General features: G+C 38.3%; 1 protein-coding gene across 2 annotated transcripts in view; it reads right to left on the minus strand.

The window, feature by feature from the left end:
• Positions 1-690: 690 nt before the first annotated feature.
• The window catches only part of CRPPA (CDP-L-ribitol pyrophosphorylase A), a 125,385-nt gene continuing 113,216 nt past the window's right edge, over positions 691-12,859 (minus strand). For both annotated transcript variants that reach the window (XM_037386262.1, XM_037386261.1), the window contains one exon: positions 691-3,305. In XM_037386262.1, coding sequence (XP_037242159.1) covers positions 3,201-3,305 — 105 coding nt within the window. In that variant the 3' untranslated portion in view covers positions 691-3,200. The remainder of the gene's footprint in view (positions 3,306-12,859) is intronic.

Raw genomic sequence — 12,859 nt, forward strand, 5'->3', positions numbered from 1 at the left:
GCATCAAGACACACTTTTTGTTCTGCAGTCTACCTTAGTCATCAACATGAGCAAAAAGCTTAATTGTGATTATTTTAAAAGCAGCTAGAGTTATGACACTGATTACAGTAGGGTAACACCTCACTCTGTTTCTCTTTGCTTCTTGGTCTGGTTTTGGGAGGTTGGGTTTGTGTTTTTTTTTAATTCCACCATCTTCTATCCTTTTCATTCCTTCAGCCTTTTTCAGAGGACCATCAAGCCATCTTTTTCAAGCTATATAGCCTGGAAAGGTAAAGGAAAAAAAAGACTGTAACTAGAAATTCTTCTGCCAACTGATCTAAGACAAATGAAGTAACTTAGTTTTCAGTTGTTGCATAAAGTGGGTTGGTTTCAATATACAAATCTATTTCACTCAACTTTGCAGTTATGAAAGGCATTTCTAGGGCCACATTCTGTATTTGCTTTTCTGATGAACACTACCCAAGGAATACTAATTAGAGTGCTTGAGAAGTAAGGTAAGCAAGGCTGTCAGAGTCTGAGCTTTTATTTGCTCTCTGTTATCTCTGTCCAAATGTTCAAAGCAATATGGGTGGTGACTGATTCACTAGTTAAATTTAAAACAGCATGTGTATACAAAAGGCTGCCAAGTTTCTCATGAATATTACTATTTGTGAGAAGCAATGCACAGACAAAAAACAATCAACTAGTTCCTTAATTTCATTTTATATCTTTATTCCCATTGTAAGTATTAACAATCATCCAAAAGACCATTTAATTTGGTTTGGATACACAATAGTATTAATCACTGTCCAGGGTTTTGTTTTTTTTTTAATTGCAGTTCTAGTGATCTGTTTTAGTAGTTCTGTTGTTGGTGTTCTTGCTTCCAGTACAATAGATTTTTCAGTGTCTATAGATTAGTTAAAAAGACTGGTAAAGATAAAAAAATCCATAATGCAACTATTAACAGTACCTTAATAAAGCTTATTATTGTCTATTTAAGATTAGTACTAAGTATGTTTGATGACCTGAAACTGACTAATCGTTGTGCATTGTCTATTCTCTTTTCAAAATAAGTCCATAAACAACTGTAATATAATTTTTCATTACAGCAGTTCATTATGGTAATATTTTTAATTGGATTGAAATCTTTCTAAGAGAATGAGGTAAGTAAAACATCCCTACAATCTAAAAGGTTTTGTTTAAGCAAATGATAAATTACACACAAACCAGTGATAATGCGGTATCACAATGTACAATTTAGAGTGGACAGAAAACATAAAGGATTTTATAACACTTGTTTATTATTTGGGGAAAACCCATCAGACTGTATTTTAGTCTTCAAGTGAAGAAGAATCACAAAATAGTCAGAGACATCTTTTATTATGCCTGTGAGATGAATTCCCTCATCAAATTTATTAATGTAAAAGCAAATTCAGAAAACTTGAGAAAACTGTCCTGTTAAATTATGAATACCAATAATAAATTCTTTAGTTCCTCATTTATTTGCGTACTGTGCATATGAACAGGCATGAATATATGTATGAATAAAATACGCCTATTGTATAGCCATACATAGAGCTAATATGAATGCTTATTTTGTACAGTGTCAGAAAAGGACAAATAATCAAAGTAGAGAAGAGAGAGAAGCAAAGAAAGCAGATGATGCACAAGAACTTCATGAATTGTCTTAGGATGACTTCTGCATAGAAGAAAATGTGTTCCTTGGATATAGAACAGTCAGCTAACAACTTTCTTTTCTCACACAATGAAGTAGGTTTGGGATCAACATCAGCTTCCAAAAGATCTAAAGCAGACATACAGATAGGCAGGTGAAGGAAAAGATGAAGGGGACCAAGCATGGACCATGCTATCCTAAGTTTTGTCTGAGTGCAAAAGGGAGTGGAACGTGCTGGGAGTAGGGAGAGGAATGCTGGTTTCAGAAGGAAACTTGCTCATCTGGCAGTGCTCTCACTCAGCCTGAATGGAGGACTCACTGGACGCTTCCAGTGGGGATACTTCTCCAAGACCTTATTCCAGTCACAACAGGTACATAAGACTTTAATCTAGTCCCTTCACGAGTTGCAGGAGAGCTCCAGTTCCTGAGTCTGATGCATAAGGAGGGACAGGTGTCTTCAAGGACCATCCTCTTGTATTGCTCTTAGTGGTTGCGATACCTGGAGATACTTCACATAATAATAACCATTCATCATTTCATCTTCCTGTCCCACCTTTTCACACTTGAATATCAACGTAGCATATGCAATGTGGCATATCTCAATTCTACATTGAGAGCTCCATTCTCTTCACGGCTATTTAATACACATATAGGCTAATCAGCAAGAGATGAAAACTGTGTTCTTGCACATAAGCTAACAGAATCTTTCTATTTCTCCATTACCTACAGATTGGGTTGTAAAACATTTTTGGGGGGTCTTAACCCTTTCCTTTTGCTTTAAGCATGCATACGCACATACATGCATATATATGTACACACATGTGCAAACACAGAGTATGTGTAATACAGTACTCAGTGGAGCTACTGGAGCTAGCTCTGAGTGATGGCACATGGGTACTGGAAGAAGTGTAGTACTAAGGAGTACTACAGCCAGAGCATACTGCATCTGGAAAAGGGGGTTTAGCACCTCATTGTCCCCATGCACATCTTTTCTTTGATTCGAGGTTACTTTCATTCCATGGCGGGCAGGGAACTGAAACTTCCAACACTTCTTGCAATATGCATTTCTGTTGATGTCAGGAAGGCTACAGTGTACAATGAACTCTACATTCACTAACAGGTATAGCAGCATTTTTAAACAATTTCTTATAAAGAAGATAAGCTGTGCTTTAGAATAATTTTATCTAAATAAGAGTCAATTCATGCAGTCCTAGAGTACAACACACATACATGAGTTAAAGGAATTCTGCATGAATGCTTTGGTGTCCTCTGTGCACCTTTTTGAATGATCAGTACCTCACAAAAATGTTTCAGTATCATTCCTCACAGTATGTACCCATGTATCTCAGAATGAGTTGTATTTCATTTTACACATTATACATAATAGTATCAGACTTGCATTTTAAGTATCAAAAATATGTTGTTACAAGATCTTAATAGTAAATGTCATAAATCCAGAGTTTTTAATGTGTATAATGCTTCAAGACCTTTGGTGAATGGATGATGAAAAAGAAACTTTTCCAAAAGCCACACATGATTTATGGTCTTATGCGACCAACAGCTGGCCAATCAGCTCCGCATTTCTGTCTTTTATTAATGCCATGATAAGAGCAGCAGCAGAATTTACTGTGTCCTGAAGCAGCAAATGGTCCTGGGGGGGAGAAAAGAAAAAAGGGTGAGTGGGGAAAACAATGTTAACATGGTAACAAAGGTGGGAAAAGTAAATATTCAAAATCTATTTTCAAGTGTGCAAAATTACCATATGATTATTGAAAAAACCCCACACCTTTATTTGTACTTATTAGAACACCTAAAAGTTTTATTTTAAGAAAACACAATCTCAGAGTAATATCCATTTTCTAATCTCCATGATGAATTAAAAAGCAAAATTATCTATTAAAAAGGAATACATTTTAACTGCTAGAATTAATGCCATCTATACAGAGACCACCAAAACAAAAGCCTGATTCTGTCACTTGCTTCCTAACTGATTTTTAAAATCTAAAAGGTAGTCACAATTTTGGGTTTGAAAACACTGGAACAAAATGGAGGATTTTATTGAGTAGCATAGTTAAAGACCTCTAAAATTACCTTTAAGCACTACTGAATTCCATCTGTAGCCTACAAACTACTTAAACTCACAAAGGCATTTAAGCACTGGGACTTCAGTAGTTTAGGCTGATCTTTGTATCAATTAACTTCAAAAAGTAGTCTGGTTTTGGTAGGCAAGTATAGAGATCAACACAGGAAGAAGTAATAAAATGCAGCTTTGATTCTGTGCTTCTACCTGAGCAGTCCATCTCCCATTTGAGAGTCTTCTGTCTAATTGCCAAGTTTTCTTAATTGTATTGACTATAAAAGGTTGGCCTTTTGCTGCTAGTAACATTTTCATTTGTATACTGGGAAAATATCAATAGATGTAGCCAGGCACAGAAACATCCCTGGAGAAAGAAATAGAAGGGAACAATTTCTGTGAAGCAACAGAGAAAAAGAAAGGTCTACAAAACTCTCGGAAGAATCTAGAAGAGTTTCAAATATAGAACAGGAGCTACAAAGAGAAAGCATGAGCTGTTCTCCATAGCCATGGTAGATACAACTGGAAGCAATAGGCTTAAGGGGACAAACTAGGATATAAGAAGTCAGGACAGTTGTTTTAGCCTTAAGGGCGGGTATACAATGGAAGAGATTATTGAACAGATCAAGGGAACTCAGCACTGGGGTCCTGTAACATGAGACCCACATACCTGTAAAACGGGATGCAGATACAGCTTCCTGCCGGGGGCAGGAGGATGGAGCAGTTTGATTCTGTATCTTTTCACCAGTGTTGTTTTTTTTTAAGATGCTGCATCAAGGAAGAATTTGTAGAGGACATTTAAGAAACATGGATTAATGGAGAAAGAGGATACAATTTCAACAGCTTATACAAAAAGCATAATGTTAAAAACTGCTTTTTAAGGAATAAGGCTACTGGTGAAGGGACCTACCTAATCAGCTAGCACAGAGGGGAGTGGAGACTAAGAAGTTGGGATTGAAGAAAAAAATGAAAGGGGAAAGGTGTCCCTGGAACACTTATAATGTTGAAGCAGATCCAGAGGAGGGCCACAAAAATGATCAGAGGGCTGGAACATCACTTCTATGAGGAAGGGCTGAAGAGGGTTGGGGTGGTTCAGCCTGGAGAAGAGAAAGCTCTGGAGAGACCTTATTGTAGCCTTTCAGTACTTAAAGGGGGCTTATAGGAAAGATGGGGACAGACCTTTTAGTAAGTAGGGACAGTAGTGGTAGGACAAGGGGTAATGATTTTAAACTAAAAGAGGGTAGATTTAGACTAGATATAAGGTTTTTACAGTGACTGTGCAGAGAGGTGGCAGATGCCCCATCCCTGGAAACAGTCAAGGTCAGGTTGGACAGGTCTCTGAGCAACCTGATGTAGTTGAACACATCCCTGCTCATGACAGGGCGGTTGGACTAGATGACCTTTAAAGGTCCCTTCCAACCAAACTGTTCAATGATTCTCTGATAATGCTCTTACTAACTTTGTGGTTTATGTAAATGACAAGAAACATGCCAGAGAGGTAACTGTATGCAATTAGAAATAGCTAGTTTATACCTGATACTTTTATCATTCCTGGAAAAATTACATTCATATTTGACTAGAATTTTGTCCTAAAAATCATCAGGTGAGCAAGCTGTTAAAATGTGTAACCCCTCAAAAGATTACACTTCTTACAAGTTCATGTTAAATAAAAAAAAAAAAAAATTACTTACAAGTAAAATCATTGATTAGTGTTCTAAAATATTGTCATAGAGTAAAAATATTCACCACAGCTGTGTCTTGCTGTTTACTGAGCGACACCTCCCATTCAGTTAAGCAAGGAATGCAAAAAGCATACTCAGGTCCTGCTCCTCCAGTATCTTTTGTCATGGACCAAGGGTACAAAGAGGAACTCTGAATCCACCACTCCAGCTTGGTAGGGGTATCACTCCCTCATCTCCCATGGGTATAAACTGCTATACGATGTACGAGGGGAGCAGAAGTCACGTGCACACACCCACTCACTCAGATGGCAAACACTGCAGTCGCTTTCAAGGCCGAGCAACACATTCCTTGCTATTCAGCAATGCCAATCTATTCACACCCCTCACTGCTTTTTGTTCAGTTTGTCTCGAGAAGCACTTCACAATTGCAGACATTGTTTTCTAAATGGGCTTCCAGCCATATCTGAAGTTGGCTGGAGGTGTATGGTGGTTTTTTCCCCCCCATTTCGCAAAAAAGAAATAAAATACACCTGGCCAGGAATGCTCTTAATGTTTCTCCCAATAAATCTTTCCACATCCTCTGTTGGTTACTGGATTCAGTACACATTCCTTTGCAGTAATAAATTATTTAAGTTTTTGAACATAAAAGGAAGCAAGAGAAAGAAATTTAACTTTCACAGGAGAGACTGAAAGTGACACCATGAGATTCCTTTAGACTGAAAAAAAAAGCTTTTTCTAAAGCTAAACCTAAGGCTTTAGTGCTAATTTCCATGTTCTGAAGGAAAGACATGCAAAAAATTATGAGTAGTATTTGTAACACAGGCAATGTGGCACATTATTGGGTACAGAAACCTGCATGCAGAAGTGGTCTACAAACCACGCTGAAATCAACTGGTGAATTGCAAATTGTTCAAAAAGAGAAACACAAAAAGTAACCAGCACAAATTAACATGCATTTGTGTGTTTTACAGTTACTTCACTTCTAATCTGATTATTAATGCTATTATCACAACTATGCAGGAAATCTACTGGTTCCTGTCTTTCTTAGAATCAATCAGTACAATGACAGGAACAATGCACTGCCAGACAGGATTGGCCCCTGTGTAGGATTGGTCTCTCCAAGTCTGTTTTTTGGAAATAACCAGAAAAGTATTCTTTAAGTCCATACATATCATCTTATTTAATATAACAAATGTAACAGAAAAGGTATTCCTAATTTTACACAGTTCTAGTTGATAGTTAAAAGACATCGTCAAACGTGCACCAAAGCTTTCAACAGGGCAACTCTTTGAAGTATCATAGGGGTTACTAATTTTTAGATTTATGCCGTTGCTCCTTCCCGGTAACACTGTCTCAGTCTGATCTTAGGGTCACCGATTCATTGAACAGTGTCCAGCACCTGAGCCTATGAGCTAGCCTCTGAGTGCAGGAGAAATCAGTGCCACAGAGGTCAAGTGCCAATTTTAACTTGCTTTATTCTAACAGCCACAGTCTTACTGGAAAGATGTAGTAAATAACACAAAGAACTGGACTTGTCCAGGAATTTCAATATCATTGTATATCCTTTATCTTTCTGAGAATCAAAACTCACTTTTATGCTAGGAATCATTATTGTAGTATCTGATGCTCCTAGCCAGTGCATAATTTATAACTTTTGTTGATCTTTTCTAACCCTTATTATCACAAAAGAGAGAACAGAAAAAGAAATTCTAGCAACTGAAAGAGAATGCATTGTTCAAAGTGTAGGCATAATCCTGACTGACAATGGTCAGAGTTCTATCTTAGAGTATTCTTTCCTCTCCTCTGAATCCTGCTGGGATTTTATTTCATTTTAGGCCATTACTTTGCACGTAAGTGGTTATTTCCAATGTGCCACAATGGCACTTAGCTTTTTCCTAAGTAGTTATGCATAATTTGGATGCCAGCAGTGTTTATGAAGAATATTAACAAGAATTTAAATGACAGAATTCAACAACCCAGGAAAGAAAAAGAATCTTGTTGGTCTTTATTAATTTAAAGTTCAACAAGTAAGTGAATGTTTCAAGTCCTCCAGCTATACCCTTAAAACACCCATGTTTCTGACACTGCAGTGTTATTTCTGGCAACAGTGCTGATTACAGCTGATAAGTGCCTACAGGGAGGCTTCAATAAGGGTGCCAGGACAAATTTAATCTACCACACCTAACTATTGCACATACAGGCCTCTGATCCTCTTTTATATTCAATGGCATAGCACTAAATCTTTCAAAAATCTCATTATTAGTTGCAGGAAGTCAAATAATCAAGCAAACCAGGTCTTCACATGTCTAATTGCCTGACGTGTTTGCATATATTGTAACCATGATAAAAAACAGGATGTAAGAACAGAACGATCGATACAAATCCTGATGTAGCCCACAAGAGCTCTCGCACGTTATTGCCCACCCACTGCTCAGCATTGCAAATTCCAAGCAGAGAACATACTTCAGCATGCCAGTCAGCGAGTGCACATTCATGCACACGCTGGATGGATCAAACACACATAGTTCTTTTCCTCAGCAACGAAATCCTTAAAAAAGACCATGACCTTTAAATAAGACTCGGAGGCAGTAACAACTTTAATGGATTAATGACTGAAGTTCCACATGATCAACTGGTGTGCCATGATCCCCCCCCAACCATTGTGATATTCACTGTCTATTCATTTCATCCAGTTGACTCAAATGAGTCTCTTGTAAAAAGAAAAACCAAAACCCCCTAACATTTCTTGGCCATTAATAAATAGAATTTTTTATTGTCTGAACAGATGATTAACTACATTTATAAGCTAAAAACACAACTTTTACCACTTTATATTTATGTACTTTGGAAAAGAAAGTACTTAGAAACACTGCCAACCTTATAAACCATAAATCCACATAACAGCACTTTGATTCCAAATTAAAATATCCACTTTGTCTCTTTTTAAATAGTAAAAATATTCCAACGTAACCATATTGTGTGATGGTTGTAACTCATACTCAGAATTTATTTGATGTAGAATTACTGACTGCAGGGGTTTTCTGGTCTGCAGAATAAGACTGGGAATAGATACAGGGACAGTTAAAGTTGTGTTTGGAATATGCAATCCGGTACTTTACAAATGTGCATTTATTTAAGAAACTGTGAGGATATCTGAATATTTACAGACATTCCCCTAACAATTCATTTCCTTGTTTCAATCTGTTAAGCTTCTTTTTTTCCCCCAGCTGGATCTTCACATACATGCATTTCAATTTACATGTGTACCAGTTCAGTTTAAGCATAGCTTGAAAAACACACACTACCTCTTTTTAGCTAAAAAAAAAAACAAACCAAAACAACAAAAACAAAACAAACCCAAAGCCTCTGCAGGTATTACCTCTGCCTTGTGCTGCATCCCTCCAAAAGAATAAAACAGCTGTGTTCCATTATTTGCATTCTATTTTGCTGTAATATTGTTTGACTTTCCATTTAACACAGTCTTTAAAAATGAATAGAATTGGAACGTTAGCCCTGATTATAGGGCTGATGGGAAACTGAAAACATGATTTAAAGATGCTGCTACACTTAGGGAACATCAATATTAATATGGTTACGTTTCTACCAGGAACGGAAAGAGGTCCAGGGCACGCACTGGCATGCCCCTGCCCTTGCCGTTCCATTGTAAGCCTGCTCCCTGGCACAGTTTTGGCTCCTGCCAGCTAACATGTTCCCAGACAATGGCTGGGCATGGTTCAGGGGGCAGCACAGGCCAGTGACTGCTCCCAAGGGTCAGGCTGAATGAGGCCACTCACTTCTGGGAAACCAGAACTTAGCCATACAGACAAGAACCGTGGTGTGCCTTTTAGCCCTAGGACAAAAGAATCATCACTGGTTCTACACTATATACATCTCTACTGTGTACCAGTATAGATGTAGCCTAAGTATTGCTGGGAAGTGACAGCTGTGCCTTTCTCTCCCTACCCACATGCATCAATACACAGAATGAAAATCAAGTAATTACCCCCCTCCACCCCGCCCCCAAGAATGAGGCACAAATCCCACATAACTACCACATAAACACAGCCATTTAAAAAAATATGTTAACTGCTCTATGGACACCTTTCCCACCCAAACCAAGGAGAGACGAACCACACTGCAAGGCAGCGTTTGTGTTGTACCGCACATGCCTGCACCTTACAGAAGAAGGCTGGAGCCAGCAGAAGGACCACATGCCCGCTGCTCCCTTTTGCAGGGAGGGCCTGGGTGCACACGAGGTGCACCACATGGCATGAACAGAAGAGAAAAGGGCTGAAATAGTTTGTGTTCTGGCAAGCATCTTGCAAAAGACTATGTTGGCAAGACAAGAGGAACTGCTGTTAATTTAAAACTCCATGGGATGCTGCAATTTATACTAAGGCAATACCAAACTCCATATCCATATATCTAAACTCACCCGACATTACATACTGACAGGTTTTTATTTGCACTCAGAGAAACTGAGTAGAGAATCTAGCCTCAAAAACCTCAATACCTGAAATTTTCTCCTTCCAATTAGTATTTTTCATTTAAAAAGATGATCTGAAGAGGGACTGAGGTTCTTCCACTACCAGAAATCCATTGTATAGCATGATTTGGTGTTTCATCTCACCATAAGGAATTCTCTGGTAGATTCATGAAGAAGCATTTTTTCATACTCAAAATATGTAGTGGCATGCATCTGCATATTAAAGCAACCTCTGTTTCTGTTACAGTATAAATTAATCTGAAGTCTCCTTTCTTCTTAAAATGTTTCCACATCACATTTTTTAATCCATGTGCCAAAGGCTATTGATAAGTAACATATATAATATCAGTGCAACAATTTCCCTCAATAAGAAGAGAAGTTTGCAAATCATTCTAAAAGAAAACTAATTCTCTGAATATTTTTAGGTTTCCTTTCTAGTAATACATAAATAAGAAGGTAGCATTTGAGTTCAGATAGGTGGCTGGGTTCAAAATTACTCCAGGAGGTTCATAATTGAACCTCTGTATACACAGCCTTGCTTCCTCCCTGAACTAAGAAAACGCAATCAATTCTTCATTAGTGGGTACTCCTCAAAATAGAAATAATTCAGAAATCTGGATATTTGGGATGCAGTGAGGATCGAGGGAAGTGATGAGCGGCACTGAAAGAACCTAACTGTCATGGTGCTAATGGAGCCTAGCAGACCTCTTAATTAATGAACTCTGATAGATCTGAGTTAATTCCCTGCAGTTAAATGGTTGTACATCCATGCTACAATCAACCCAAACCCGGACAAATTGTGCATAAATATAGGATGCTGTACTGCACCTCTCTCTCCTGTACCATTGATTAATCATGCCTCTTACAGTTTGTCATAAGCAAATGGAGAGCCATCAACATTCAAAATGACTGTGCGGATACACTGGGGTCAGACAAGTATTTTATATCTTCTGGAGCTTTGTAAGGACTATGTCCCTGATGTCATTGCATTTATCTTTTCACCTAAAACTCACAGACTTAAAACTGAAGGTAAACTTCACTCTTCCATTTAAAAAAAAGCCAACAAAACAGCACAAACAAACAAACAAACAAAAACCCAAACAGGATTAATTCCTTTCTCTAGTATGAACAGAACAGACAGTATTCTCCTAAATCAGCAATTTTAAAACGGCTCCATATCTACACGTTCTGCAGCATGTAGCTGACCAGGGTTTAGTTTCCTTCTGTGTGAGAGGTGGTTAATCCACCCCCCAAGCTCACACGTTTTTTTGGATTGGGGTTAAAATTCCTGTGGAGGAATACCCATTCTACACACACAGACACTGTGTCACAACAAAAACATGACACGACTCCAGCCTAGACACTAGTGCAGACGCCTGGGAAGCAAGTGAAAACTCTGTTCAAACTTTTGCTTCTCATTTGATGTAAGACGGTGTTTGGAAGAAACATAAGCTCGGTGCCAATGCCTCTGCCATCCACAGACCTAGGCTTTAGATTTCCCTGTTCTTGTCCTCTCCTTTTTCTCTTTTTTTTTTTTTTTTTTGCCCTGTAAGAAAAACTGTTCGTGTGTTCATACTGAATAATCAATGAAAATTCCTGGACCAAAAAATTATCTGAAGAGCTTGTTATAAAGAGCATTTTCAGCACATTCAATCACCCCAGCTTAAGCAAGAGTTTTCATTCAGCACTTACCACTATCTGGTTGAACCTCTTGGCAAGAGTGAATATGCCAGTACTGACAGGGCAACCATCTGTCAACCATCTTTCCTCTAAGTTGTTCAAAAAGCTACCTAATGCTTCAAGTAGCAGCCAGTTTGTCACCTGTATGGGACTGGTACAAAGATACTGGCAGAAATAAGCCATTTAACAGTTTGCAAAAGTGTATTACGTGTTTGAGGTTTCTTAGAGGTTGTCTCTTAATACAGTATGTTACCAAATAAGTCTATAATATGAAACGTATTCATGTTAATATATATTACTGTACTACCTACAGGCCCTATGAGGTATCACTCTGTTAATCTTGTAAAACAGATAAGGGTTTTCAGGGGGAAGGCAAAAATGTTTCTTACTATCAATACAGAAAAACTGAAATGCTCTGGAGACACAGGACACTTGCTTTCTCCTCTGACAACCAGCGCTGCAAACTGCTGATTGGGCTGAAGTTGAGTAAAGCTGTGTCAGGTCTTTCCTCTGGTTTCAGAAAGCTTTGGATCAATCTGACAGCACTAACAAATTCACATGGGAATGGCATTTAAGCCTTCCACTCAGCAGCAGCAGGTAACAGTGCTTCCCGCAGTGTGTTACGTGTGGTGGATCCTCTGCTGCCTGTTTCACTGTGAGAGTCTGTAGTTTGATGGGTTGTGCTGTTAAGATTTGCAGGTGGCCAGGAATACACAGCAGAACCACCACACACGCACATATACAGGAAAAAAATGGTATAAATAGTGCTGGCCTCCTGCAAAACATAACACCCCTATCATGAAAATCATTTACAGACCATTGCAGTACACCAGGTACCAAGCGAAGACAGAGGAGCAGCTATGGATCACAAATGAATGCGTTTGACACATGGGGCTAACAGCAAAATAAAAGTGGTTCAGCACAGTTTAGATGGTTTTCTCTTATTATAAATGGAGAAAGAGCACTTTCAAGCTCAGTTTCGCTCTATGCCTAGTGTTTTAACTTTAGTCAGTAAGTAGAAAGACAAAAATGTGTAGTAGGGAAGGTGGAGAGAAATGGTGGGGGAACAAGCCAGCAGAAAGGGGAAAAGAAAAAACCACAGGGGTAAAAGATTAAGTAAACTACTAATGTGATCCTCAAAATATAAAGACACTGCTAAGGATCAGAAGAGATTACATCAATGCCAGAGGCTCTGATAGGCAAACTGTGTCATATACTGCAAGTATAAGAAAAAAATCTTCAAAGTAGGACATTTCTACCCAGTGAGACCTGAGGTCAATCTG

This window comes from Falco rusticolus, chromosome 4, assembly GCF_015220075.1.
Source record: "Falco rusticolus isolate bFalRus1 chromosome 4, bFalRus1.pri, whole genome shotgun sequence".
Lineage (NCBI taxonomy): Eukaryota > Metazoa > Chordata > Aves > Falconiformes > Falconidae > Falco > Falco rusticolus.